The sequence below is a fragment of the Mustela lutreola genome, chromosome 13, assembly GCF_030435805.1.
Source record: "Mustela lutreola isolate mMusLut2 chromosome 13, mMusLut2.pri, whole genome shotgun sequence".
Classification (NCBI taxonomy): Eukaryota; Metazoa; Chordata; class Mammalia; order Carnivora; family Mustelidae; genus Mustela; species Mustela lutreola.
In genome coordinates, this window is record NC_081302.1 from 76,070,750 (window position 1) to 76,097,826 (window position 27,077).

At 33.4% G+C, this 27,077-nt stretch overlaps 1 protein-coding gene across 6 annotated transcripts in view; it reads right to left on the bottom strand.

Moving 5' to 3' along the window:
• The window catches only part of PAN3 (poly(A) specific ribonuclease subunit PAN3), a 137,822-nt gene that overhangs the window by 60,410 nt on the left and 50,335 nt on the right, over positions 1–27,077 (bottom strand). For all 6 annotated transcript variants that reach the window (XM_059144579.1, XM_059144578.1, XM_059144577.1 and 3 more), the window contains one exon: positions 11,530–11,677. In XM_059144579.1, the coding sequence (XP_059000562.1) occupies positions 11,530–11,677 (148 nt within the window). The remainder of the gene's footprint in view (positions 1–11,529; positions 11,678–27,077) is intronic.

Genomic DNA, 27,077 nt, shown 5'->3' on the forward strand with positions numbered 1-27,077 from the left:
ACGTCCTACATGCAAATGCATCCCACATAGAGGGGAAGAGAATCAAATCATCAGCTACCACTGAAATGCTTTTTTAAAGATGTGATAGAACAATTTTCTAATCTTGAAGTCTTCAAAATCCAGATTCAAGGTAAACTGAACCTTGGATTCAAAGAATCTCCAGTCCTTGTGGTATTCCTGATTCGACTCTTATTTTGCGTTCCTTCAGTATCCACCTTAAGCCTTTTAATATAGTAGTGAGTAGTAGAAACCTAAATCTTTTTAAAGACTCCATCAAAAAAAAAAAAAAAATTGAACTAAAAATTATTTGAATAGGACTGAGAAGATATCACAAGTATTGTTTTTCATTCTTTTAAAAAGTATATAAAGAACCAGCAATATTTTTACTTTTAGGAAAATATAAAGAAAAAGCACAAAATGTTTTAAAATACTGAATCACAGTTAACATTTCAGTTATAAAAATTATATTTGATGAAAAGTACAAATATTTTTCTCTTCACTATATTACACAATAAAAATGAAAAGTTTTAACACTCTCAAAAAGTTTTCTTTCTTTTTTAATGTAAGTAACCTTTAATAGAAGCCATGTGGATTTGGCCAAAATAAATACAACTCAGTTTCCATCTCTGGTTTTCTCCTCAACCTCTAGAAAATTTTAGTATATGTGCTGCCGAAGCGAAAATTTTAACAATGGATTTATATAATCATTACTTCATTTTGGCTGATTAGTTACATGTGATAAAAAGTATCTGGACTACCTGGCTATTAGAAACACTAAAAGCATTTGAAAAATCTATTAGGTGTCCTACAGCTTCCTGAAAAAATTTATCTAATCTCATTTACCAAAGTTAGGCAAACGCTGTAAATTCGTATTAGGAGTTTAACTTGAGTTTTATCAAACACATACTCTGACATACTATTTGATAGAAACCACAGCCTAAACATCTGTTTTGCTTCCCATGTCTACAAACAGTATTCTTCCCTTTGGCCTAACTTCAACCTTACCTCTGTTAACAGCCTTATTTCCTTGAGTTTTCATTAATTAATTTGACAAGTATTAGAGTATTAACTACGTGTAATCTATAGTGGCTAAACCCTAAAAGTGTTAATAACTTATCCACATTTTTAAAAATGACTGTATAGATTTGAATTACAATTTTAAGAACTATATCCTCTGGCCTGTTTGGTAGGTACTTAATTTGATCACCGTAATATTTGAAGAAACATAACAGTGACCTGCCTGTCCCCAAACTTGGACTAATGACCTAAAATGGTAGGATCTGTCCTAGCCTCTACAATGGTGGCAATCGTTTAAATCATAACATTGGTGCTATTTAAACGAAGGGTTAAAACCAAATGGGAGGAGGACAGGTATCTCATAACAAGACCAACTCTTCTAGATCAAAAGAAACATTTTTTTGCTTCTCAAGTGATAATATTTGAGTAAATGGATTCTTCATTCATACATTCATAGTGACAAATTATGTTTGTACTGTTTACAAACAAGAAACTTAACTCTAAGACAGGTGTGTCTGATTATAAAAATTATAGATACTGGGGTGCCTGGGTGGCTCAGTGGGTTAAAGCCTCTGCCTTCAGCTCAGGTTGGGCTCTCTGCTCAGCAGGGAGCCTGCTTCCCTCCCCCCACTCTCTGCTTCCCTCTCTGCCTACTTGTAATCTCTGTCAAATAAATAAATAAAATCTTAAAAAAATTATAGATATTTACAAAAATAGTGTAAGGCTAATATTAATGTTATCTTAACTTTGGATTTCTTTCCAATGAATAAAAGCTAATACCAAATTTAAAACAAAAATTGAAGTCTGACTTCAAAAAAATGTGATAGAATCAATAAATACCTCTGTTACTTCCCTAACATAACAATTTAGTTGACCTCCACATAAAAACTTTAAAGCATACATAATAAAATGTAACATGTAAACAAAAGATATTCGATTACTGGTTCAAGAACCATGGAGTTTAAAATTTTAAAGAGCCACAGTCCTTATCAGGAGCCAGAATAGACATCAATGTATTATAGTAATTAACTTAAAAACTATTTTGTCCTTTTACTATTATTAAGGTGGAAGAAATCTCCATTGCCCAGGTGTCTTTTTTTTTTTTTTAATTCCGTTTATGTTCTTGAATGAGCTTCAGTAACCCCTGTAATAATTCAAAGGAAAACTTATCTGATCAATTCAGTTATCCAGAACATAGCCAAGAACTAGAAAAAAACTAGTCTCGAAGGATAATTTAAAGTCCATGTACCTTATTCAAAGGAAACAATTCAAGTCCTTAACGCAAAGTCTTTTTCTTATTTGGAAAAAAAAAAAGTACTAAAAATGTGTTTGTGTTCTTAGCCCTCAGCAGATCAGGAGGAAAAGAAAGAGGTTATAAGAAAAAAGGGGAAAGAAGACAGCATAGAGCACTAAGAACAGTGAGGTCTCAAAGAGCTTCCCAAGAAAAGCAATCTTATCAGCAATACCTGGAAACAAATTAGAACAGTAAATTTTCTGGCTCACCCAAACCTATGAAATCAGGAACTCTGGGGATGAGACCAAGAAGGCTGGTGATTGTGATGGACTCTCAAATTTGAGAACAACTGTCCTAAAGGTAGGAATACTAACAGCACAACACAGTCATCAATAAAATGCCAGTAAGAACTCAGTAGAAGGGTTCAAATAAACTTGGCTGAGTATATCCATGCAGGAGCATTTCAACAGTTCAGAGAGCAAGAGAAAAAGGCCTTACCTTCAAGGTATTATAATCTAACATACTGGGGTGAGAGGACAATGAGAAAGTGAAGAATCTAAGTAATTACATAACTTGAAACACACTGCTCTACAAACTCTGATACCTAAAGGGTATCAATTCCATTCTGGCCCAATATGATCACTGAGGCAAACAAAGTTGAGCATGAGTCATCAAAAAATAAAAAAAAGGATTATATTCTATCTGAAACAAAAGAGTACTACAAATTTTAGAAATCTATGAAAAGTTGCTGAAAATCTCAAGTTTTGACAAGTTAAAGTCATAAAGCTTCTGATATATTAAAAAAAAAAATCAAGCGGGGCACCTAGGTGGATCAGTAGGTTGGGCATCCATCTCAAAACTCTTGATTTCGGTTCAGATTGTTATCTCAGGGTCATGAGATCGAAACCTGAATCCAGCTCCACGCTGAGTGTGGAAGCCTGCTTAAGATTCTTTCTCCCTCTCCCTCCAAACCCACATCTGCTTGTGTGCATACTTTCTCTCAAAAAAAAAAAAAAGTAAATAAATAAAAAATCAAGTATGCTGGAAACCTCCATTTCCTGTGATCCTAAATAAATCAATTATTGCAGCTTCTTTATCAATATATTTAGATACCAAAGATGCAAATAAGATAGTGTCCCAAAATGTACAGATACGAGATAACGAGGATCAAACTGTTAAAATTTTGCAGGAAAAGGACTGGCAAATGAAACGTAACTGCTTAAAAAAAACAAAGTTCAAATTTTGGGAGATAGTTATTACTGGACACCAGACAATTTCCAGGCTTATCCATACCAACATCCCACTGATGTCCTCCTCTTCCAGTTGCCTGGAGAGATGCCCAGAAACCACCTGATCTGGGTCTCTAACTGATTTCATGGAAAAGAGCATCTCAGACAACCTGAATATCTGCCCTAGACTAGTGCAAAAGCAAGAAATAAGTTTTGTCATGTGAAGAAGCCCTTACAGTTTGGATTTGTTTGTTTCAGCAGGTTAGCCTACCACCACATCACAAACAATGGACAATAAGAGTACAAGCCATAGTAACTATAGTATAGGGAGCAGTTTGGAGACAATAATTATACTAACATACTATTGATCTGTACTGTTTTCTTCAAGGTACAAAATCCCCCAAAGGGACTATCAGTTAATAGTTACTACTTCTAGGAATACCAATCTAAAATCTGGAAACCACATCTACAATATAGGAAGATATTTATGAAATCACAAGAAAATATCTCATTTCAGACAAATCAATGTATAAGAGAGTCATGACTAAAAAATCCAGAACTAAACATTATCACCATAAACATGCAGTCCACATTTGATTGTTTGCTAGTATTTATGTTTAGGCTTTACTAGCCTATGTGTACTAGGGCTTTTAAAATAGATACATCTTTAATTCCTCTCCTTTTCTAAGACCTTTCCCATGTGCTCCACATGGACTGCACAAACTGAAAAGCAAAAAAGAGTAAGAAAACAGGTGGCTTTCATATATGAATTTGACTAGGCAAGTTGAGAAGAATCAGGGAAAATTCAAGACACAGAAGAGGCTGCTGCAGGGGAGCAGGGTGAGAGGATGGGGGGTCATTGATGATGGACACTGGGGACGGTATGTGTTGTAATGAGCACCTGGTATAAGACTGATAAATCACAGACCTGTACCCCTGAAACAAATAATACATTATATGTTAATTAACTGAATTTAAATTAAAAAATAAAAATTAAAAAGAAAGAAGAGGCTGCCACCTTTCATGTCATTCCTATAGAATTAGAGGACCACCCTAACTAAAGACATGACACACAGCACTGTTAATTTTATTCACACACTCTCTCCCTGAGTATATACAATGCACCAGGCCCCACTGAGCCAAAAGGTTAAAGAAGAAATGATCCTGAGCTCTCAACCCATTTGACTTAAGGGGGAAGCGGGGGGTGGGCAGGGACCTGACTTCAATTCTCTACATCCAGCTAGAAATCCAGAATGTTCTTGGGCATTTAACTAATACATGCTCTCTCTGCCTCATTTCATCCAGAACCACTACAACACTCTGATTTACTTACCCCAGATTCCAATCCTACATTGCTGAAACAAAACTCCCCTCATCTCCAGATAGCCTTGGTGGGATTTTCTGTCAATGACAACTTGTCATTGAGAAACAATGTCAAGGAAAGTCAAGTACCTTTTAAAGTCCCTTTTAAGTCTAGTACAAACACCCAACTCTCCTTTTGCTACCTCTTTCATCGCTGTGTTCATTTCTGCCTCTTTTTAGTGTGCCTATCACCTACAGATCAACATGTCACAAAACAAGAGAATTTTACATTAGAAAGACTTTTTTAGAATCATCAAATATTAGCTTCTTATAGAAATGAAGATGCTAAAACACAAGGATCAAAGGCTGTGCCAAAACCCACACAGCTATTTTATTGTAACTAGCACCATGTTCTAAAGGCAATCGAGTCATGATCCATGAAAGCAGCCAAAGAGAAGCTGATGAACTTCAGTGGAAGGGAAACCCCTACCCGCTCCCATCCAGTCCCTATCCCATAGGTAAGGGACAAGTTAGCCAATACATGAGATTTAAACAGAAGTCCACAACAGGACCTCTAAAACCTAACAAGATGTATTAACCAGGGATTCCCCAACCAGTAGAACAGTATCTACTGGTAGCTATTAAGCCTTACCTGACAGGTCTCCAAGACAGCTGCAGCAGCCACATCCCCCTCTGCGCCATTAACGTCTCGCCTCAGTTTCCTGAAATTCCCAACCGGGAAGGGAATACAGGCCCACAGGCATTCCCAACCCAGTTATGGCTCTACAGTTCTACTGTTAGTAAATCTTCCCTGGGACAGCACCATCTGTATCCATATACATGCATACAAAAAGCAGTCTCCATCTAGGATGAGCTTAACATTACAGGGCAATGAAAAGGTTCTCTTCAAAAAAACCTCAGAGACCCCTGATCTTAACTATAAATTTTTATTTCATTTTTGAATGTAGAAAGTACTCCCCAATTAGAAAACTTGGAAAGGATTGAGTGATTCTGCAGAATATACCTGAAAAACAAAGTAGTTACAAAAATGGGAACATGCAATTTAAAAATAATACTTACAAATATCTTCACTGGTTTTAAGAATGTTTCAGCACCTCAAGACACAAAGTGACTCTAGTTCTGGTATAGTCAAATTTTCAAATGGCACATTTCTGTTCTTATAGGACTATTAATATCTATATTCTTTTGAACATTTGTAATTTAGAAGTTTTCAAAGATGTTCATGAAATTATTAAAATTCACTATATTTAAAGATACCGACCAATTAAAACATTTTCTCCTAAGACAAAAATGAAGCTTAAGTGAATAAGCACTTATTAGGCACCATCTATATGCCTGTTTGAGCTAGATTAGAAATGACATGGTTGTCTTAGGGAACAGGGAACTGGTAATATGCTTAGGAAATCTAGACTGATATTTTTAAACAAAGAAGAATATTTTAATGCTAGATTACCTCTACTACTAATAAGAGTAAAATCAATTCAGACAAATCAATTCAGACTGAAATATCAAAAAAAAAAAAAAAATCGTGGCAGAGTTTCCTGACTGGGTTGACCCACAGAATTCATTTAATGGTAGACTTTTAGAAAATAATTATAGGAAAATCTAACTAGTGTAACATACTATAAAATATAAAACATGGTGATGTTTAAGAAGTACATAAATATTTTTATAACTTTGTTTTCAGTGATTTTACCACTGAGCAAAACATAAAATAATCTAAAATGATAGATTATGAATTTTTATGCCTTCAGTGATTATAATGTAGAACCTAAGATGCACAGTACAATTTTAAATATGAACTTGGATATTCACTATCAGCAAGACCACAGCTTCAACCTATTAGTAGAGCTTCCTATTTTCCCACAGGTACATAGGCTCCTTAGCTGGATATCAGAGCAGTAACACAGCTTGCAGGATAGACATATCAATGCATTTGATTTTATCCACAGCAGTGTTCCAACCACAATGACTTAGAGGAGTTCGTGATTTCTGACCTATATGAGTTGTTAATTTTGACAACATATCCCAATTTGCCCTCTCTCTTGTTTTTCAGTCATACAAATTGATCAGTTATATGGACACACATACGTAAAACTTGTCCAAAAAAGAAAGTATTTGAAAGGGCTATCACGTGGAAAAGATTCTAATTTTTACCTCATTCAACACAAAGAGAAAGAACTAGGTCCAGTGAATAAAAGACAAGACAGAGTTTAGTTTAGTAAGAGATACAAATTTCTTTTTTATTCAAACTTAAAATGTACACTGAGTTAGCTCGCTTAGCTAATGAATTCCTTATTACTAAGAAGTAGTTAGATGATAATCTGTTAGGAAAGTCACCTCTACACTGGTATAAGGCTCAATTAATGTTGACTCCAAAAAGTTCCACCTAGATCAATGACCAGTATCAAATTATTTCATAAACCAACAACTATTCAAATGAAATAAATTATACCTCCATTTCTTTGCCAATGATATGAAATGCCACAGAGCTAATGAATCACAGAACTTTATTATTTTTTAGCAAAGAACTTTAAAACTAAAAAGAAAATATCCTTTTTAGGATCTATCTCAACATTATAAAAATAAAATTATTTTTAAGTAGCACCATTTGATACATAAACCATACATATATATGGTTTAATATTTTAATATTTTAGAACAAAAATGATGAAAAATATTAACTTCCCCTTTTCCTTTCCTGTCCCCTTTTTCCCCACACCTTGCCCAAGCCAAAAGATAAATATTAGTTAATTTTACCCACCAATTCAATATCCTCAAGAATATAAAAAGAAGATTATTTTTAAAAACTGGATCTAAAACTATATTTTCATTAGGTTATTCTAGACTATTACAGTAAGATTTATAATAAATGAATAAAATTATTTAATAATGTTACATGTAGTATAATTAAATGCTTCTCCCCAAATCAATTATCTGAGATTCGTCACAATAACATATTAAAATCCGGCTAATGGTCCAAAAATCTGCACCATCTTCATCTTAAAGAATGAATTTTTGAAAATACTGAAAGTCACTTACGGCTCTCTTTCTTCTTTATAAATTAATGATGGCATTTTCAAATTCAAAAACTCTCTTTGCCCCTCCCAAGTATCCACACACAATCAAGCAGAAGAAGAGATGCTCAAATCCTGAGTCACAACTGCGCATTAAACCACCAAATATATTGGTGAACTCCCTTGAAATGTATGGTCCCACTGCAACCTCTCTTAAAATCACTCTCAAACAGACTATGGTTAATACTGAGGTAATTCAAGCACAGCAAAACTTAGTATACTAAGTCTATTATCAAGTCAAAAGACTCTTGGAAAAATTCTGACTAAAAAAACCATTCAACAGTTCTCATGATAAAATTAGTTTTCATGGCACAAAAAATTAAGGCATAAACTATCATTTCATATACTTACTGTAGTCATATTTTCATTTCTAAAGATCTATTCAAAAACATCACTTAAAGCAAAAACTACTAGAAAAAGAGATCTTTATCTATTACTTTTTAAACATTCTTACTAAAGCACATTTAGGAAATAGATTTTACTAAGTGTGTGTTAAGCCAGTGGTTCTTAAATTTCCGAAGTCTATATCTCTAAGAAGATAGTTCATGCTGTGATCAGAGAAAAATGTACATTTACAAATAAAGAATATGCATATAACTATCTCAAAGACTATGAAGTCCAAGTTGAGTGCCATATCACGAATACTCCTGTAACTATACATAGCAAATACTCAGAAAGTAGCAAGCCACTGTTCTTAGGTTAATTGTGCATAAAACAACTAAACTTATAAATCCTTGATTTCCTAAAGGAGCAAAAAATGGCTGTGTGTACAGTTCAATGGCAACTTAACATATGCTGCATATTTTTAATAATTTAAATACCTTTGAAACCTAAATTCAAACAATTTTTATATAAAGTTTTTTGTAGTAAAGCTTTTTAAAAATGCAAATTAGGTTTAAAAGTGATGAGAACATATTCACTCAGGATTCACTCAGAATCTACTGTGTTCCAGGAAGGCTTTTAATTCCTTATAATTTGAGGAAATTCAAACTCTAATTATCTACTTAATTTTGCTCAAATATGTTCACATTTTTGGTCAAAATGAAAATGACATTACTCTAGTTGACATCTGCATGCCAAAGTATTTAAGGTTTCCTGTTTTTTAGAAAAACGGTATTTGATATATTTCCAAGGGCAATAATTTCTAAAACACAAATTAAAAAAGAGAAAATGAAACTTCATAAACTGAAAATGATCAATAGGTTGTATCTACAGTAGACAAGAAGCAGCAAAGATAAATTAAATCGCCACTAAGGTAGGTAAATAAACTCTACCACCTTTTTGATTCTACAACTTAAAAGCAGAAATACCAAAAACCTTTCCCAGACCTTGGGAAAAAAAATTTTTTGTGGGTAAGAAGTGATGAAAGACACTGAAGGGAGACTTAATTTTTTTCTTTGTTCCTCTCCAGAAAATGTTAAGCCATTAACTAAAAGGAGAAAATATGAGGAAATAATAAATGCAAAACCATTCATCATTCCAGTATTTGTAGAAAATACTTGATCTTATAAGTTGATTTTCATTTGAATGAAGAACAATTTTTAAATAACAGGTATTCAGGAATACATTTAATATGTATACTGACCTATTACCAAAGGTCCCAGACAGTAATTACTTTCATTAATAGGAAATAAAATGACCATTTTAATGTTAAAATATATAGAATAATAATATAGAGCTATATAGAAGAGTAAATAGTTTCTCAGTTAATTTAGTGTTTTATATTAATTAATTTCAATCTAAATTTAAGTTGTTGATACCCAACTGAGACCAATGAAACTTCTACCTACACACAATGAAACATCTACCTACCCACCTACCAAAGAGCTTAAAGAAGTAACGAATCATTAATAAATTTTCTAATTGTTTTCAAGATTTAAAATTTCCTTTGGCATTTTTAACTCCTTTAATATTTAAAAAGCTTATTATTTTTTTAATGGCAAGTTTGAACTAATCTGATCAAAGATGTGAACAAAGTAATTAAAATAATTACAAAATAATTACTTTTGCAACAGGCAAAGACGTGTTGTCAGGCCAAAATAAACTGGTACTTCACTAAGAGAGCCAAAGTTTTCTGATTGGCATATGGATACCGTGCTTGTGGGTTCTTTATAAACACTGCTCAGAAGTCTGGACAATCTCTAAGAAATTTTAGATGTATAGCTGACATGTAGATTATGTTCATGTAAACAATGTGAACACACCTCAATGGGACAAATAGCATAGTAGCATATTACTTACAAGTAAAACTTTTAGGCTACCAGGGATATTCAATTCTGACACTGCTCTCTAGGGAAGAAGGGAAAATATTTACAAATTTAACTGAACCTGAAAAGAGCCAAAGTAGAAGAAAAGGTAAGCAGACAGGAGAGGGGGAATGGGTCGAAAGGGAAGGGAAGATGAGTGGGAAGGAAGAGAGCAAGAAGGAAAAAGGTAGCAGAAAGAAGCATTGATAAAATCCTTAGCAACATAAGGTTATTCTGCCTCTAAGTACGCTTGATACTTTATATACTAAACCTGATGCTCTGTTCCATAAAGTTATCAGTACTATTCTCATTCTTTATTTCATAAAGATCTTTGATTTCAATATCAGTATCAAAACCGATGAATCTTATTAACTGGATTAAGCCCTGGAGGCAATATTAGTTTCAGACTGATCTAGGTAGACCCTTTGGCTTCAATGGCATCCAATTTCTATTTTTTGAAACACTGAAGACTAAGTGATGATTATCCAGCACAGGTTCTAGAAACATAATCATGTGATAATTTCAAACAGTTTATAGAGACAAGATAATCTACTCTGCACTTATTATAAATTCAACATAATTCTCCACACCTTGGATTTCTAATTAAGGTACACAGCAGCAGGGATGGATGATGTTAACAAATATTTCATATTTCTATATTAAAATAAATGTCTATTATATGTAGAATGAAAAATTTGTACGAATTTTTAAGGTAAAAGAGAGGACTTCAAGAAAATAGAATTCTGGAAGGGTCACATTGGACCTCTGAGGTATCAGTACATTTATCCAAATTCTTCAGCCATTATGGGTAAACATGGATAAAAAAAATGATTAAAAAGTACTATTTTCTCAACCTTGACAACTCCTAAATAGATTTCTTTCCTACTGTTGTTTATAATACTTTAGCCAATTTAAAATTACTACTATAAATTTATAATCAAACACCTGAAAGACAATACACCTAAACGTGTATTTAGAATGATACAGAATTATATTTTTAGAAACTTACTGTAAAAAGAAGATTCTGAAGCATATATACATATCAATATTCTATTTCTGAGGCTTTTACAGAAGTTTTTGAGTGAAATAGCATTATTATTGACTTGAAAAAATAGGGAAATACTAAGGTCCAAGTAGATTATTTTTTCTAATAAACCATTTTCTACTTTAAATTTTTTTGTGCCTTTAAACATGCTTATATAGAATTTTTGTTTATAATTAAATTTTGTTTAAAATTTTCAACTATACATTTGATCTATGGTACCAAAACTAAGAACATAAAACTCATAATGTGTCTAAACGTGAATCATTCAAGTATACAATTTCAGTTCTGATAAACTAATAGCAAATAGTGCTTACAGATTTGATATCTGGAACTCACTGGAAACAGTTACTCAACTTACCTGGTGCTAATCCAGCAGCAGCAGGACTTCCCATGGATGGGTGAGAGAACACTTGAGAGAAGGCAGACATATTTGACTGGGACACGTTACTCAGCCTGGAGGTTGATCCTCCTTTAGGAATAAACTCGCTTGCAGTAGGATTTGGTGTCTATTTAAAAATCAAATATAGTAAGTTAACACACTTTAAGCCCAAAAAAGACATTGAATCTACTAGGAATTATTGCACAATGATTTACTGAGTAAAATATTTTATTGAAAGGATTTACAGTGTTTTTAGTTTCTGTATTTTGGAATGGTATAATTAAATTTCTTGAAGGAAATTTTAAAATCAAATTTGAGGATTTTAATCATTTCATTTGCAGAATTTAACCCCAGAAACATGTAAAATTTGCCTTGGCTGTCAAATATGCATCATTACCAAACTATCCTAACACATTTTAGAGAACTGGGAGGTGAGACTACCTCAAAACTGAGCAACAAGTTTCAAGTTTAAGATCTTCAAATCACTTCTAGCAGGATAAAGGTCAAAAGTGCCTTTCTTCCCAAAATTAATCATTTCCTTTTTTTAAGACACTTAAGACATTTCCCCAATAATATGGTGCCATGTATTTAAGTAACAGAGTAAACACAAGAAAAACATTTAAAAACAGGAAAAGGTAGGAGGAATCAAGCTATAAGAAAAACCTAACAGAGGCCCCAATGCTTTCAATGCCCTACAAGTATCACATGTAACTTTTGTTGATATTTCAAGTATTTTACTATGTGATAACATAGAAAAAAATTTTCTTCACAGTTGTACTATGCCACAACATTTTATATATTCAAGTGGCATAGTACTTTAGGCTTTAAAAACTACTAAAACATTATGAGACTGCATAACAAATTCATAAATGGCCTGTATTTTGTCAACATGGAACAAATAAATATCCTCAATTTTTCTGAAATGGTGACCATTTTAAATTCTAGATGCCTAAGCAAAAATAAAGATTCAATCACTCTTAACATTAATCTTTTGAATTCAACTTTCAAATGGTCAGCCAAGGAGATAATTTAGGATGGCTCACACTTCAGCCCACATTCTATGCATACATATAAACTAAGTTTAAAATGCACTGAATCGGGGGCGCCTGGGTGGCTCAGTGGATTAAGCCACTGCCTTCGGCTGGGTCATGATCTCAGTGTCCTGGGATCGAGCCCCGCGTTGGGCTCTCTGCTCGGCTGGGGGCCTGCTTCCCCCTCTGTCTCTGCCTGCCTCTCTGCCTACTTGTGGTCTCTCTCTCTGTCAAATAAAATAAATAAAATCTTTAAAAAAATAAATAAATTAAACAAATAAATAAAATGCACTGAATCATGATGTAAAGCAGTCATTCACTTAGAAGTCTTTTAGAACCGATCATTAGAATGTAAAAATGCATTTCCACAAAGGAAGAAAATAAGATAGACTAATTCCTATACAACCCGAGAACACCTTCCCTAATTCAGTAAGAATACCACTCTACATTACCAAATTAGAGTTTAAGTTATTAGATTCAGAAGACTGTAAGTCAACAGGCTGACCTAAATTTAAACTCTACAACAAATGAGAGTTTACCAATTAATTACATGCCTGCTAATGTTAAATGCAAAGTTCATAAAATGTAGAAGAAATGTTAAACTGTGCTTAATTAAAATATATTAAAGAATGAATCTCTTTAACTGTCACATCTAAGATATGAAATTCTGAAAAACAAACAAACAAACAAACAAAAAACCCAGGCCTGATCCAAAATATATTTTTCAAAGAGAAAAAAAAAATCCTCTTCTATCACTTTCTGTGTGCATGTGTGTGTCTGTTTCAAACACTTCCAAATTCTAAAGTTTTCAAAAATAGTGGTATGTTCTACAAAAGTATAGTCAACTCCTTAATTTCTGGGAAAATTTCTAGAAAGGTAAGTCCATGCATTTTATTATTATACTACTCCCTAGTTCTAAGGGAACGATTGGCTACTAACAAGATCACTTCAGAGCTAAACCAATGTGTTTCAATTAATCTTAAATCTATTTTAGAAGATGAGAGTCAAGATAAAAGTAATCAGTATCTTGGTAAGAGTCCAGAGTGCCTAGAAGAGATGGAGACTTCAGGATTATAAGATTACTAAGAGCAAATTTGGACAAAGAAAATTATATGTGTAAACAAAAAAATCTTAGTAGCATATTCCTGAGAATTAGGTATTACTCATTTTCTATGTCAGTTATATCTTATATTTACTGTGAAAGTAAATATCTTATATTTAGTTTTTAAAGGATCCTACACAGGAAAGAAAGAGGGAAAAGTCTATTCCACCATTCCCAAAAAAATCATATATAACCCCAGGAGCCCCTAATGAGGTCTTCAAGATGAAGATACTTCTGCTGGCTACCTGGCTTTGTTCTATCCTGTCCACCCTCACTGCCCTAACTCCCATTGTTTTGTGAAGATAAAAGCTGGAATCTTTATTTTTTTTTTTTATAATATCATGAGACATGGAGCACCTCCACAAATTTAAGTTCATGTCCAATTGGAAATTTGTTTCTATATGTACAGTTTGTCAGATAAAAAACATTAAGTTGTTTTTGTATGAATACAGAATGTGATTTATGCAAGAATTAACAACAAATATATATAAAATGTCATTTTAATAAATTATAGAGCTTCCAAATTTATTAGAAGTTATTAAAATTAATATAACCATGAAACTTTACACACTAAACTGCAACCTTTACAGATTCAACAATCAAAGATGCAACCTACCCAACAATGAATTTTAAATAAGAAGTGAAAAGAAAAGCCTAAAATCCTCTCTCCTTACTCTTTTCTGATTTAAGATGGCAAAGCATTTCCCTTGAGTGGATGGTTTAGGAGTTTATTTTATTCAACTCTGAGTACTTGAGATTAGAGAAAAGTTTAATGGATTTAACTGACAGAAAAAACAATTACAGAGGATTTAGGTACAACACAAACCAAAATCTAGGAATAACAGAGTAGGGCTATTATTAACAGGTAATACAAATTCTTATACTAACTAGCCAGATTAGAGAACTATCAGAAATATTTAAAGTAATAATTAATTATTATAATAATGAGAATGCATTTTATGATACAATTAGTTAAAATAATAACTACAATTAAAAAAAGATGTATTCTTAAAATGACATTAATTTTTTGGTTTAAATTATAAATACGGTATTTAAAATAACAAAATAGCATAGGCACACACCTTTAACATGTTAAAAAGAAAAATTCTTTTGAAAAATAAGCCAAAACTAGTTAACTAAAACCAGTATATCATATTAAAATCAAATATCTGCTCATCGGAAAGGAATTAATTTATTTTAGCTTTAGGAAGTGAAGATTACGTTTATAAAGAAGACTCAAGGACTTGGGTTGTATAAATTTTCTGTCTAACTTAAACACCTCTAAAGAGAATGGAATAAAAAGTTTTATTACTCCTGCCCTATGATTTTCATAATCCTTACATAACTATCTAGTATATGTTCCTATACTATTATATTTGTTATTTCATATACATGTAACTATATTTATATTTATAATTTCTATTTCTATTCTAGTACTTACATTTTAAATCCTAATTTTCAGCATTTCTTAAACAGCTCTAAATGCATGTTTTAAAAAAAAAATCAATGTTTATTCAAGTTAAGTAAAAGACATCATTTTGGGAGAATTTATCAATAAAAATAGTTTGTGGTTCCCATACACTTAAATTTCCACTACTAACTTATATGCCAAAAACAGCCAAGTGCTTTTTATAAACTGACACCATCCCACAACATTTAGCTATGATCCCTACCTGTACTCTCTAAACAGAAATAGACTAAATCAAGAATCCTACTCACATTTAGTTTAAAAAGCACTACTGCCATTGTTATTATACTTAAAAATAATAATTAACATTTCAATGTAGACATCTCACTCCACCAAAATGATAAAGTATTTCCTATCCGATAGGGTTGTTTTTTTTTGTTTTGTTTTTGTTTTTTTTAACAAATGAAGTAATTTTCTGATGAAGTTTTCTAACATAGGTTTAACACAATTTTATGTTTTTCTATTACATGATTCCATTTTAACTGTTACTTTTAAAGTAAAATTTAGTATTTAATACTCTGCTGGACTCCACTACAAAGAAAACACTTATTTAAGACCACAATAAATGAGTCCCAGAAATTAAGGGACTAATTTAATAAATAGTGCAACAAAATAAAAAGTAACAGCCATTAGTATGTTTTTAAAATTAAGTAGAAAAACAGGAAGTTTATATTAAATGAACACAGAACACAAAGTCTTATGTAGTATTTCACTGCAAGTATGTCAAAAAGGTCTGTAAGAAGTTGTCTGAAGGTGACATATGGCTTAGAAACCACTAATGCTTTTGAGTATTGTTCAGGTTTTTAAAAAATCACATAATAAACCCATAAAACCCATTAAATACCTTCCATGGTAAAGATCCTTATAAAGAGCTCAACTTACTTTACTTGTCTTAATGGCTTAAGTTGCTATCAGTAACCTTTTTACTCTCTGAATGAAACCTGACCTGCTAATTTTTTTCTTAACAGCTTTATTTAGATACAATTGACATATGAATAAGCCACACATATTTAAAATGTAAACTTTAATAACTCTGGTCACAGGTAGACAACCAAGAAACCATTACCCAAATCAAGATAACGTATATATCCATCATGCCAAAAAGTTGCCACAAGCTTCTTTTAAATCCCTCCTTCCTATTTCTCTCTACTCCCCTACTTTGGTCTTGAGGCAACCACAGATCAGCTTTCTGCCACCACAGATTAATCTGCATTTTCTAGAATAAAATGAATGGATCTGACATACATATTTATGTGCTGGTTTCTTCCTTAGCTTCTTTCATTTGGCAACATTAAGATTCATCCATATCACTGCCTTCCAATACTGCATTCCTTTTTTACTGATTAACAGTCAATAACATCACTATACCACAACTTGTTTATCTTTTCATCCAATGGACAAAGGTTGTTTCCAGTTTTTGGCTATTAAAAACAAAGCTGCCAAGAACACTCGTCGTACAAGTCTTTGTATGGATATATATTTAACACTGCTAAAAAATTGGTAAGCTGTTTTACAAAGTGGTTGTATTATATTTTAATATGTTCACCAGCACACTGTGAAGAGATCAAGATGCTCTAGGTATTCAGGAACGTGTGCTTTGGTCAGAGTTTTATATTTGAGACTTTTTAATTGGTGTGTAGTTTCTCAATGTGGCTTCATTTTGCATTTCCTAAATGACTTATTTGCCACTCTGTGTCTACTATCATGAAATGTCTGTTCACACTTTTTGGCCATTGTTTTTGGATTTGTTTTTTATTGGAATTTGGACAGTTTGGGATAGAAGTCCTTTGTCAGATATATGATATAAAAATACTTTCTCCAGGTCTATAACCTGTCTTTTCACTGTTTTAACAGTATCTTTCAAAGAACTGGTTTATAAAATGTTTAAGAGTCATATATTTGGTATTACACCTAAGAAACAACTGCCTAAACAAAGGTCACAGATACTATCTATTTTCTTCTGTAAGTTTTGTGGTTTCATGTTTTACATGCAGGTCTAAGTTCCACTCTGATTTAACTTTATAATCTATGAACTATGGGTCTAATATTTTTTATTTATTCTAGCACTGTTTGCTGAACAGATTGTTTTTCCTCCATGGAATGCCCTTTGCTACTTTGTTGAAAATCAGCTACCTATTTGGGATTACACAAATCTATAAATACATTTGGTAAGAATTAACATCTTAACAATAATGAGTCTCCAGATCCATGAATATGATAAATGCCTCCATTTACTTAGGTCTTCTTTAATCCTCTTAGGAATGTTTCAAAGTTTTCAATTATAGGTCCAGTAGGTCAGATTGATCCCAATTTTATATTTCTGATATTACTATAAATTATATAATTTTAAAAATTTCAATGTATTATTATTTGTTGCTAGTACATATGTACCAGTTTCCTGGTAACAAAATGTCACAAACTTGATGGCTTAAAACAACAGAAATGTATGCTCTCCCACTTTTTGGATGCCAGAAGTCCAAAATCCAGTTGTTGGTGCTTCCCACCAGATGCCCTGAAGCAGAATCCATCCCATGCTTCTCTCCCAGCTTCTGGTAACTACCAACATTCTCTGAGATTCCTTGGCTTGTACCACATCACTTGTTTCTGTCTCTGTCCTCATAGCACCTTCTCCTGTGTATAATCTCCTTCTGCCCTTGTCTTACCAGGACACTTGCCATTGTTCTGGTCCCACTTAAATAATTCAGGAAGACATCTCCAAACCCTTAACTTAATTACATCTCTTTTCCCAAATAAGGTAGAATTTACAAGTTCCAGAGATTAGGACATGAACTTATCTTTTGAGGGGCCAAATTTGGGCTGCATTTGTTCTTCTTTCTCCAGTTTAAGGTAGCACCTAAGGTCACTGACCTAAGAGCATTTCTTCTCTTCTACTATAAGCATTTAGTGCTATAAATCTCCCTCATTACTGTTTTAGCAGCATCCCACTTTTGACATGTCTTCATTTTCACTCAGTTCAAAATACTTTCTACTTTTCCTATTTCCTCTTTGACCCATGTATATAATTTAGAAGTATGTTATTTGGTTTCCAAATACTTGAAGATTCTCAAAAAATACTGATTCCTACTTTAATTACACTATGGTCAGAGAACATATTTGTCTGACCTGAATCCTTCTATAAATTTACTGATACTTGTTCCATGATCCAGAATTAGTCTAAGTCAATGTTTTATGTGCACTTAAAAAGAATATGTATTCAGTTGTTCAGGGACAGAGTGTTCCATAAATGTCAAATTGATAAAGCTGTTCAAATCTCCCATACCCTACTGTTTTGTCTCCTTCCAATATTAAGGAGTACTCAAATCCCTATCACTGTTTGTCTACTTCTCCTTGCATCTCTTATTAGTCTCTGTCTCATATATTCATATTTTAACCCTGCTATTAAGTACATACACATTTAAGAATGGTACATCCATGCTCTTAAAGAACTGTTCCTTTATTTTTATTGAATAACTGTCTTTGTTCTCTAATATTCTCTGCTCTGAAACCTACTTTGTCTGATGTGAATATAGCTACCCCAGGTATAATAATATATATACATCAATGTACTATATATACAGTTGACTCTTGAATAACATGAGTTTGAACTGTGCAGTCCACTTACACAGATTTTTTTCCATACAGTACAGTACCTGTAAATGTATTTTCTCTTTTGATTTTACTATTTTCTTTTCTCTAGCTTACTTTACTGTAAGAATATAGTGTATAATACATATAACATGCAAAATGTATGTTAATCAAATGTTTATGTTATCAGTATGGCTTCCAGTCAACAGAAGCTGCCAGTCATTAAGTTTTGGGGTAGCCAAAAGCTATACAAAGTTTTTTGTTTTTTTATTTTAGTTTATTTGATGGAGAGAGTGAGTACAAGCAGGGGAAATACAGGCAGGGAGAGAAGCAGACTCCCACTAAGCAGACAGCCCTATAGGGCTCGATCCCAGAATCCTGAGATTATGACCTGAGCCAAAGACAGACACTTAACCAACTGAGCCACCCAGGCACCCCGTTATACAAAGATTTTCAAATGCGTGGGGGGTTATCACCCTAACTTCTACATTGTTCAAGGCCAACGGTATTACTATACCATATCTATCTATCTATATATATATAGATAGATATATACACACACACAATGTACAGGCTGATAATAGTGTATTAGTATAAATGTACTGTCATAGTATACATATGTGGTATATGATGCTAGTAATACACACACAAATCTTTTCTGACTAGTTCATGATATAACTTTAAACTTATTTTTGTCTTTATGTTTAAAGTGGTGTTTCTGTCAGTTTCATATAGTTGGATCTTGCTTTTTTAAATCCAATCTGAAAATCTCTGCCTTCTTATTGGGGCATTAAGGCTATTTACATTTAATGTGATTATTAATATGGTTAGATTCAAAACTACTATCTTGCTACTTCTTTTCCTACTTGTTCTCTTTGTTCTTTGTTTCCCTTTTCCTTTTACTGCCTTTTTCTGGAATTAACTAGTTTTTAAAATTTCTTTTTATTTCTTCTCTCAGCTTATCAGCTAGAACTCTCTTGTTGTGTTATTATAGTGGCTGCCTTAGATTTTATAATATATGTATTTAACTTATCACCAACTATCTTAGTCTGTTAGGGTCATGACAAAATACCATATACCGAGCGGCTTAAACAACAGAAATTTATTTTCTCACAGTTCTAGAAGGTGAGAGTCTAGGATCAAGGTGCCAGGAGAGTTGGTTTCCCCCTGAGGCCTCTCTCCTTGGCTTGCAGACAACGAAATTCTTGCTGTTCCCTCACGGAAATGTGGACCTCTGGTATTTCTTTGTCTTCTAAGGACATCAGTCATATTGGATTAGGGCCCCGTCCTTATGACATTTAACTTTAATTACTTCCTTAAAGACCCTATTTCCAAATATGGTCATATTAAGGATTAGGGCTTAAACATATGTATTTAGGGGAGACACAATTCAGTCCCTAACACCAATTATCATCCAGTCTTAAACTACTTCACATATAGTATAGCAAGCTTACAATATCATACTTCCATTTCTCCTCCCCTAGACTTTGTACTAGTTTCATCACATATTTAAAATCTATTACATCATAAACCTAATAAGACGCTGTTATTATTTTTGCTCTAACAAGTATTTTTAAAAGAGACTTAAATAAGGGGGAAAGTTTTTTATATTTATTCATGTAGTATCTGTTTCCAGTGTTCTTCACCTCTTTGTATACATTCTGATTTCCACAGGTTTGTGTTTTCCTTCCACCTAAAATACTTCCTTTAATACCTACTGAAGTACACATCTGCTGGTGGTGAATCCTTCAATTCTTGTATGTTTTTAAAGTGTTTATTTTGTTTTAAAAGAAATATTTCAAAATAATTTAAGACTCACAACAAGTAGTCTTTGTATGTCTACTAATTTTTGATTGGTTGCCAAATATTGCTACTTTTATCTTTTTGGGTATTGGGTATTATTTTTTATATTCCTATAAAAATTTTTGAGCTTTTTTCTCCATCATAAACTGCTTAAAAAGTAGTCTGATCCTTCAGGTCTTGCTTTTAAACTTCATTAGGAAGGCCCAGGGCAGCATTTATTTTAAGACAATAATTTGGTCCCACTACTAGGCAAAAGACCTCCCATGGTACTTCATAAATCATGATGTTTTCCATGTTGGCTGGTGAGAATAGGAACTATAGCTGTCTTCTATGAACTCTGAGAATTATTTTTTATGATCTTTTTATGAATTTCTTCTTCCAGCTCAAACAGCCTCTTCACTCATACCCTCTGATCAGTACTCAGCTGACAATTCAACAGGATCTTTCCAAGTGTCTAAAGTTCCTTCTGTTTATGAACTCCCTTCTCATTAGTATTTTTTCTTGTAAACTATAACCTTCTGTTAACCTCCAATTTGGTCTCCTCAATTAAATAAATCACTAGACTCCACCTGAGTTCCGGCTCCATGCACCAGGCCTGGAAACTCCCTCCAAGCAGTAAGTTAGATTCACCTTTGTTTCCCATCTGTCAGGGATGATTTCCTCCACTGTCTGATATCTAATGTCTTAAAAACTGTTATTTCATATACTGGCTCAGTTTTTTAGCTGTTTCTAGAGGGTAAGTCCAACACGCGTTCTTCCACCTTGGCCAGAAAACAGATCTAATAGTAAATGTTTTCAAAACATTTTTTCAAACATTTTGTTTGATCAATAAATAAAATTTTGGGGCACCTGGATGGCTCAGTGGGTTAAATAAAGCCTAGGCCTTCGGCTCCGGTCATGATCCCAGGGTCCTGGGATTGAGCCCCACATGGGCTCTCTGCTCAGCAGGGAGACTGCTTCCTCCTCTCTCTCTGCCTGCCTCTCTGCCTACTCTGCCTCTCTGCCTTTCTGTCAAATAAATAAATAAACCAATAAATAAAATTTAGCCAACTCCTCATTTTGATCAGGCTCTTACCAGTAAAGAGGTGCTTTGCAACTATCATTTTATACAATTTCTGAGCAAATCTACCACCTTCCTATTAAGTTGGTTTTTCAAGTTTTGTTGTGCTTTTTATAGCATCTCTAGCCCAAACAGATAAATTATATCACAACTAACTATTCTTCTGATAATGAAGATATATTTGAAGCATCAAATCAAGATATCTATTCTACATCCTACATATTTCTCAAATTCAACTGTTTCTACGTATGTCACCATCAGTGCCCTAGTCTACACCACCATCATCTGCTCTCAGGTTTACTGCAACATCATCCCAATGGACCAACTAGACTCCAATCTTACTCAACTCCAATCCTTCTTATATTTTTCAACCAGGGTTAAAGAGAGTAAGAGATAAAAACAGAAATAAAGAAAAGGAAGAAGAGGAGGAAAAAGAGGAAGGGGGAGGGGAAGAAAGGAAGAGAAGGGGAAGTTTTGTTTAATGACTTACTGATGAAATCCAGTTAGAATGAACAGATCAAGTTTCCACTGTTCTTGATTGAATCAAGTAAATTTTTTTTAAAAAGGGTATGAAATGTTGATATAAATCTTAGTCTTATCTACTTTTTTTTCTAAAACCTACTCCAATCTATCAATTTTATGACTATTCTTCCTTCTTTGGAGTTAACAAGAGCCCAGTTGGGACTAATTCAAAAGATTTGTGTCCAAGGGGTGTATGTGTGTATCTGTCTGTCTGTCTCCTGGCAAGGGCAAAGAGCAGTGAATTATTTGGGTAGGTAAAAGAGGGGATACTGATAATGAGGGGAAAAGGCAGGAATTGGCAAGCACTGTGCCTTGATAAAATGATCTATAAAGGCATAAAAAGATGAGACACAAGGACAAACAACCCCAGCCCTATTCAGAGCTATTTTTACCAGTGTTCAGTGTTCATAAGTAATACAGAATAAAGAGGAACAGGATGAAATGGAAAGGAGAAGTCAAATGGCTAACGAGACCCTCCAAGTTCACATTTTTACAAGATTTTTTGGAATTTAATGGGCTCTTATTTCCCCTTATTTCAAGTATACCCAAATATGGTCCATTTTAAATTTACTATCAAAACATACTTAACTTCTGGGCTATTCAGAAACTAACCTTTTTAAGACCAGCAAAATTTCACCTTATAAGCTAAAAGTTAACATCTAAAATACCACTACTGTGAAATTAGTCTGTTTTCTGAAGCAATCTGGGCTCTGTGATAAACACACTGATACAGTAAATATGATTTCTAAATAAATCAGAATCAAATTGGTGAAGACTGTGGAAGAAAGCTGATTCTTAATGCTTTTAAGAGATACACTTCAATGTTGTCTTAAACAGAAGTTCTCCTATTTATAATTTGGCTATCTTTAGAGTGAAATAGTATCAGTACATCAGAACCGACAAGTGAAAATCTATTCAAAATAAGTTTCATTTTATGATAGAGTTAAACAGAAAAACTTTCAGAAGCTCAGCTAAAAAATTATATATAACAGCTTAAAACTATGGAAACATAAATTTCCCCCCAAAAAAGTACTCATTAGTCCATCCTTTATGAAGTTTGTCATAACTAGGTAATACCCTAAACACTGTTCATGAGAGTAGTTTGATAATATGTATCAAAATAAAAAATAAGCAGCCCTAGTACTCCTAACATCTAGGAACTAGAGCTAAGGAGAAAATAATGTTATGTAGAAAAAATTAAGTTTTGCACATATTTTTTAAATTTATGATTTTTTTTTTTAAAAAGGAAGTGACTAAAATATCTCTTGGTAGGGATTCAGTCATGTGTCATGTCGATTTTGGTACCTATAATAGTGTGTAGCCATTAAAAATCATGTGAACTGATTTATTTTTATTTACCACAGAAAGAAGCCCTGTGAGTAAAAATAAAACAGAAATTAGGCTACAATACAGCAATTATACTAAACAGCTATTTCTGTAAAAGGGTGTACTAATGCCTAAGAGAAAGGGAAGAAGGGTAAAGAGGGAAAATATATGTGCACACAAGCATATGATATAAAAGGATGTAACTGAAGATGCTCACTAAAATGTTAACAGAGATGTCATCTCTGGGTGGTAAAGAAACTGGAGTCATTTTTGCTTCCTTCTTTGTACTTCCCTATAGTATCTGAATTTTTTTCCATTAAGTACATATACTTTTTACAAAAAAGTTGTAAGAAAGTTTAAGATATGTTCATCACAAAGCCACTTACACAGTTCCCTTTTCTTTGCCTATTATCATCACTGAATAGCATGGTGTTACACAGGAATGCATGTAAATTATGCAATATTTAAATTGACACCAACAGAATAAAAAAGCAAAATCTGTGTACAATGGATAGAACACATTTTCAAATAAAAAACAGGTGAACTGCTTCTCCTCTTCCACTTGAAAGTTATTTATGTTACCAGTTATCCAATAGCGGTAATCAGTAACAGTCACAGTCACAGAAGCATTATCACCTAGCTCATTCTCGATATTCCTCTACCTATTTGCATGTCAATTATCTCAAGAAAGCTTAAAAAAAATTACTCTCCCTAAAAAAAGCAGAACTATCCATTCAAGTCAGTTAATGAGTAATCCAGGACAATGAGATCACCACAGCATTCCAAAGAGGCAAGAATTACTACACAACTATAACTATTTTCTGTATCTATGCAGTTTCTAACAATAGCTATATAATAGTAAAACCTATTTGCCACATTGCACAGTAAGAGAGATTTACTTAGAGACATTCTCTCCAACCAAGAACTCTGCCATATTCCGTTATAAGATTCAAGATATATTTAAGATTTTTCAAAGATTTTTCCATAATGATATTTTTTGACATGAAACTATACCAAAGAAAGTTTTAAGAAACTGCACAAAGCATTAAATTTCAGGACTACCACCAAGCCAAATATTTTTATCGCCAAATAATCACTAATCCAGGTTTATTCTTTCAATTATTTGAATAGCTAATACATAGAAGATACTGTGCTAGGCACTGTGCTAGGCGCTACGGAGAAGCAGCAGCTATAAAACACAGGCACTGTGTTCTAGAAGCTCACAGATGGGCATTTCACAGATATGATGTACACTGAACCTCATTTCACAATTCCAAGGGCTCAGAACACCTAGATATCAAAAAATATTAAGTATCCACAGTGTGCTGTATACTGTTAACCTTTAAGACAAGTTAGATATGCATTAATTAGAGCAATTAAAGTGCTAGGGAAAAGTGAACAACTGCTTAACGCTGACTGATTAGGTCATAAAACTATATGCTCAAAATGAATCCTAAGAGACAAGTTTGTTGAATCAAGACAGAGAAAAGGTCAAAGCAAGCAAAGCAATGTTCAAACAAAGGAAGAGGCAGAAAGAGCATGGTACTCTTCATGGTACTACAAATAGTTCAGTAGGTCTACAGCAGTTATCAGGAAAGAGATCAAGAGGTACATCCTGAATACCTTCCTGAAGGATCTGAATTTTATACTAATGACAAAGGTAAAAAACATGATCAAATATCAGTCAGATAGTGGTTTGAAAGTTAAGAACAGAAGCAGGATACTAGATAATAACAGTCTTACAATAATAACAATCCAGATAAGAAATGAAAGTAGACCTATAACTCGGTAATATTAAAAGTGAAGACAATTTCAAAGTAGCCCAATCAACAGCACCTGGTGGCCAAAAGATGTGACAAATAAGGAAGATGGAGGAGTCCAGAAAAACTCACAACTGGGTGATACCATAATCACGACAGAGAGCAGGCATATACAGACATGTGTGAATAAAACACGTTTAAAGAAAAAGATGTGATGTTTGTTTTAGATAGAATGAATTTTCAAAGTCTTACACCACATAAATAAAGATGTTCTGAAGAAGTTAGTATTCAGAGACAATGCGAAGGACTGAGGGGATGGTTTTAAAAAAACAAAAACAAAAACAAAAAACCCTGAAAGTCAGCTATGGATGGGAGTAGCTGAAGTAATAAATATCTGCTGAGACCCCCGAGGAGCACCATGTGAAATAAATGAGAAGGGAGTGAAGGACAGAGTTCGGGAGAGTTCCTGAGGTCAAGGCAACAAACAAGAGGTCCTCAAAACAGACTAATAAGGAACAGGCTAAGAGCTGAGTTCTCAGGAAGAGAAATGGTCAGCAATGTCAAATGCATTAGAGATTGAATAAGAACTGGTACTTTTGGTACTTAGGTGACCATATCAAAAAGTTTCAACATAGTGGGGAAAGCGAATGGCAAAACAATGGGAATTGAGGGATGAATTAAAGGTAAAAAAGTGGCAACAATAAGTAGCAAGCATTTCTCAAATTTTACTGCTTTCCCAAACATATTGACGCTAGAACATTTTTTTCAGATAGCATTCCTTACTCCCAGGGTCCCAGAGCAAAAGAAATTTAAACACTGCATGTTAACAAGCTAGGAGGAAGAAATCACTGTTGAGCGAGACATTATATAAAACTGAAAAGGGATAAATAATAAATTGTTAGAGGGAATAAAGACAGGTTCTGAAGCACATAATAAAGGAACAACTGTTTGTCTGAAACAGGAGGAAAAACACTAAGAAAAGTTATGAATGAAAAAGCTGTCCACAGGCTGAAAGTTACCACATGAAGCAATTCATTCTCACGCCCTTTCTCCCTCCAGTGAAGTACACAAGTCATTTACTCAAAAGTGACATGGAAGGGGTGAGTAGGTTTGAGGAGTGTTAAAGGCTTAGAATATCAGCTATAAAGGGAGAAAAGAAGTGGGCATGCCGTTTTCACTGCACCACAGTTCTAGAACTCTTCAAAGTCCTGAGGAACACTGAGTAGATAGAGGGTTTAAGTTTCAACCTTAAAAAATTCTAAACCACTCCAGTCTAAAGCCCAAACCATCCTATCTCCTAGGGCCTACTGTTTAGAAATCACCTGAATTAACACTAAAAATCAAAAAGTCTAAAGATTGAAATATATCTGGTGAGTTTCAAAAACCTCCCTGGGATCTTAAAAGCACCAGTAACAAGCAACTAGAATTCACAGGAGAATTTGTGAGTCAAAAATCTTAATGTGAGCATTCTTCTAATTAAATACTCCTTACAAGAAATGCCATTTAATCAAACCAGAAGGCGGGCAAATGTCATCAAACGAGATGCTGACAGGTATGAAACTCCTAATAAAGCCAACAGTCCAACCATTCTCATTCATTTACATCACTCCGGGGATAAGCTAAAACAACAGTAACACTATTGATTCATAATCTATAACCCATTATTTCCAAAAGTCTGAGACAAAATGAACAGAAATTTATTTAACATGTCATTATCTCTAGGCAAATCTTAACCTGCAATACCCTGAGAAGTTCACACAGCCATATACCTCCCATCCTTTTATTCCAGCTGACACCTAATTTTTGGGGGGTGAGGGACATTGGGGAGGGTATGGGTTATGGTGAGTACTGTGAAATGTATAAGCCTGAC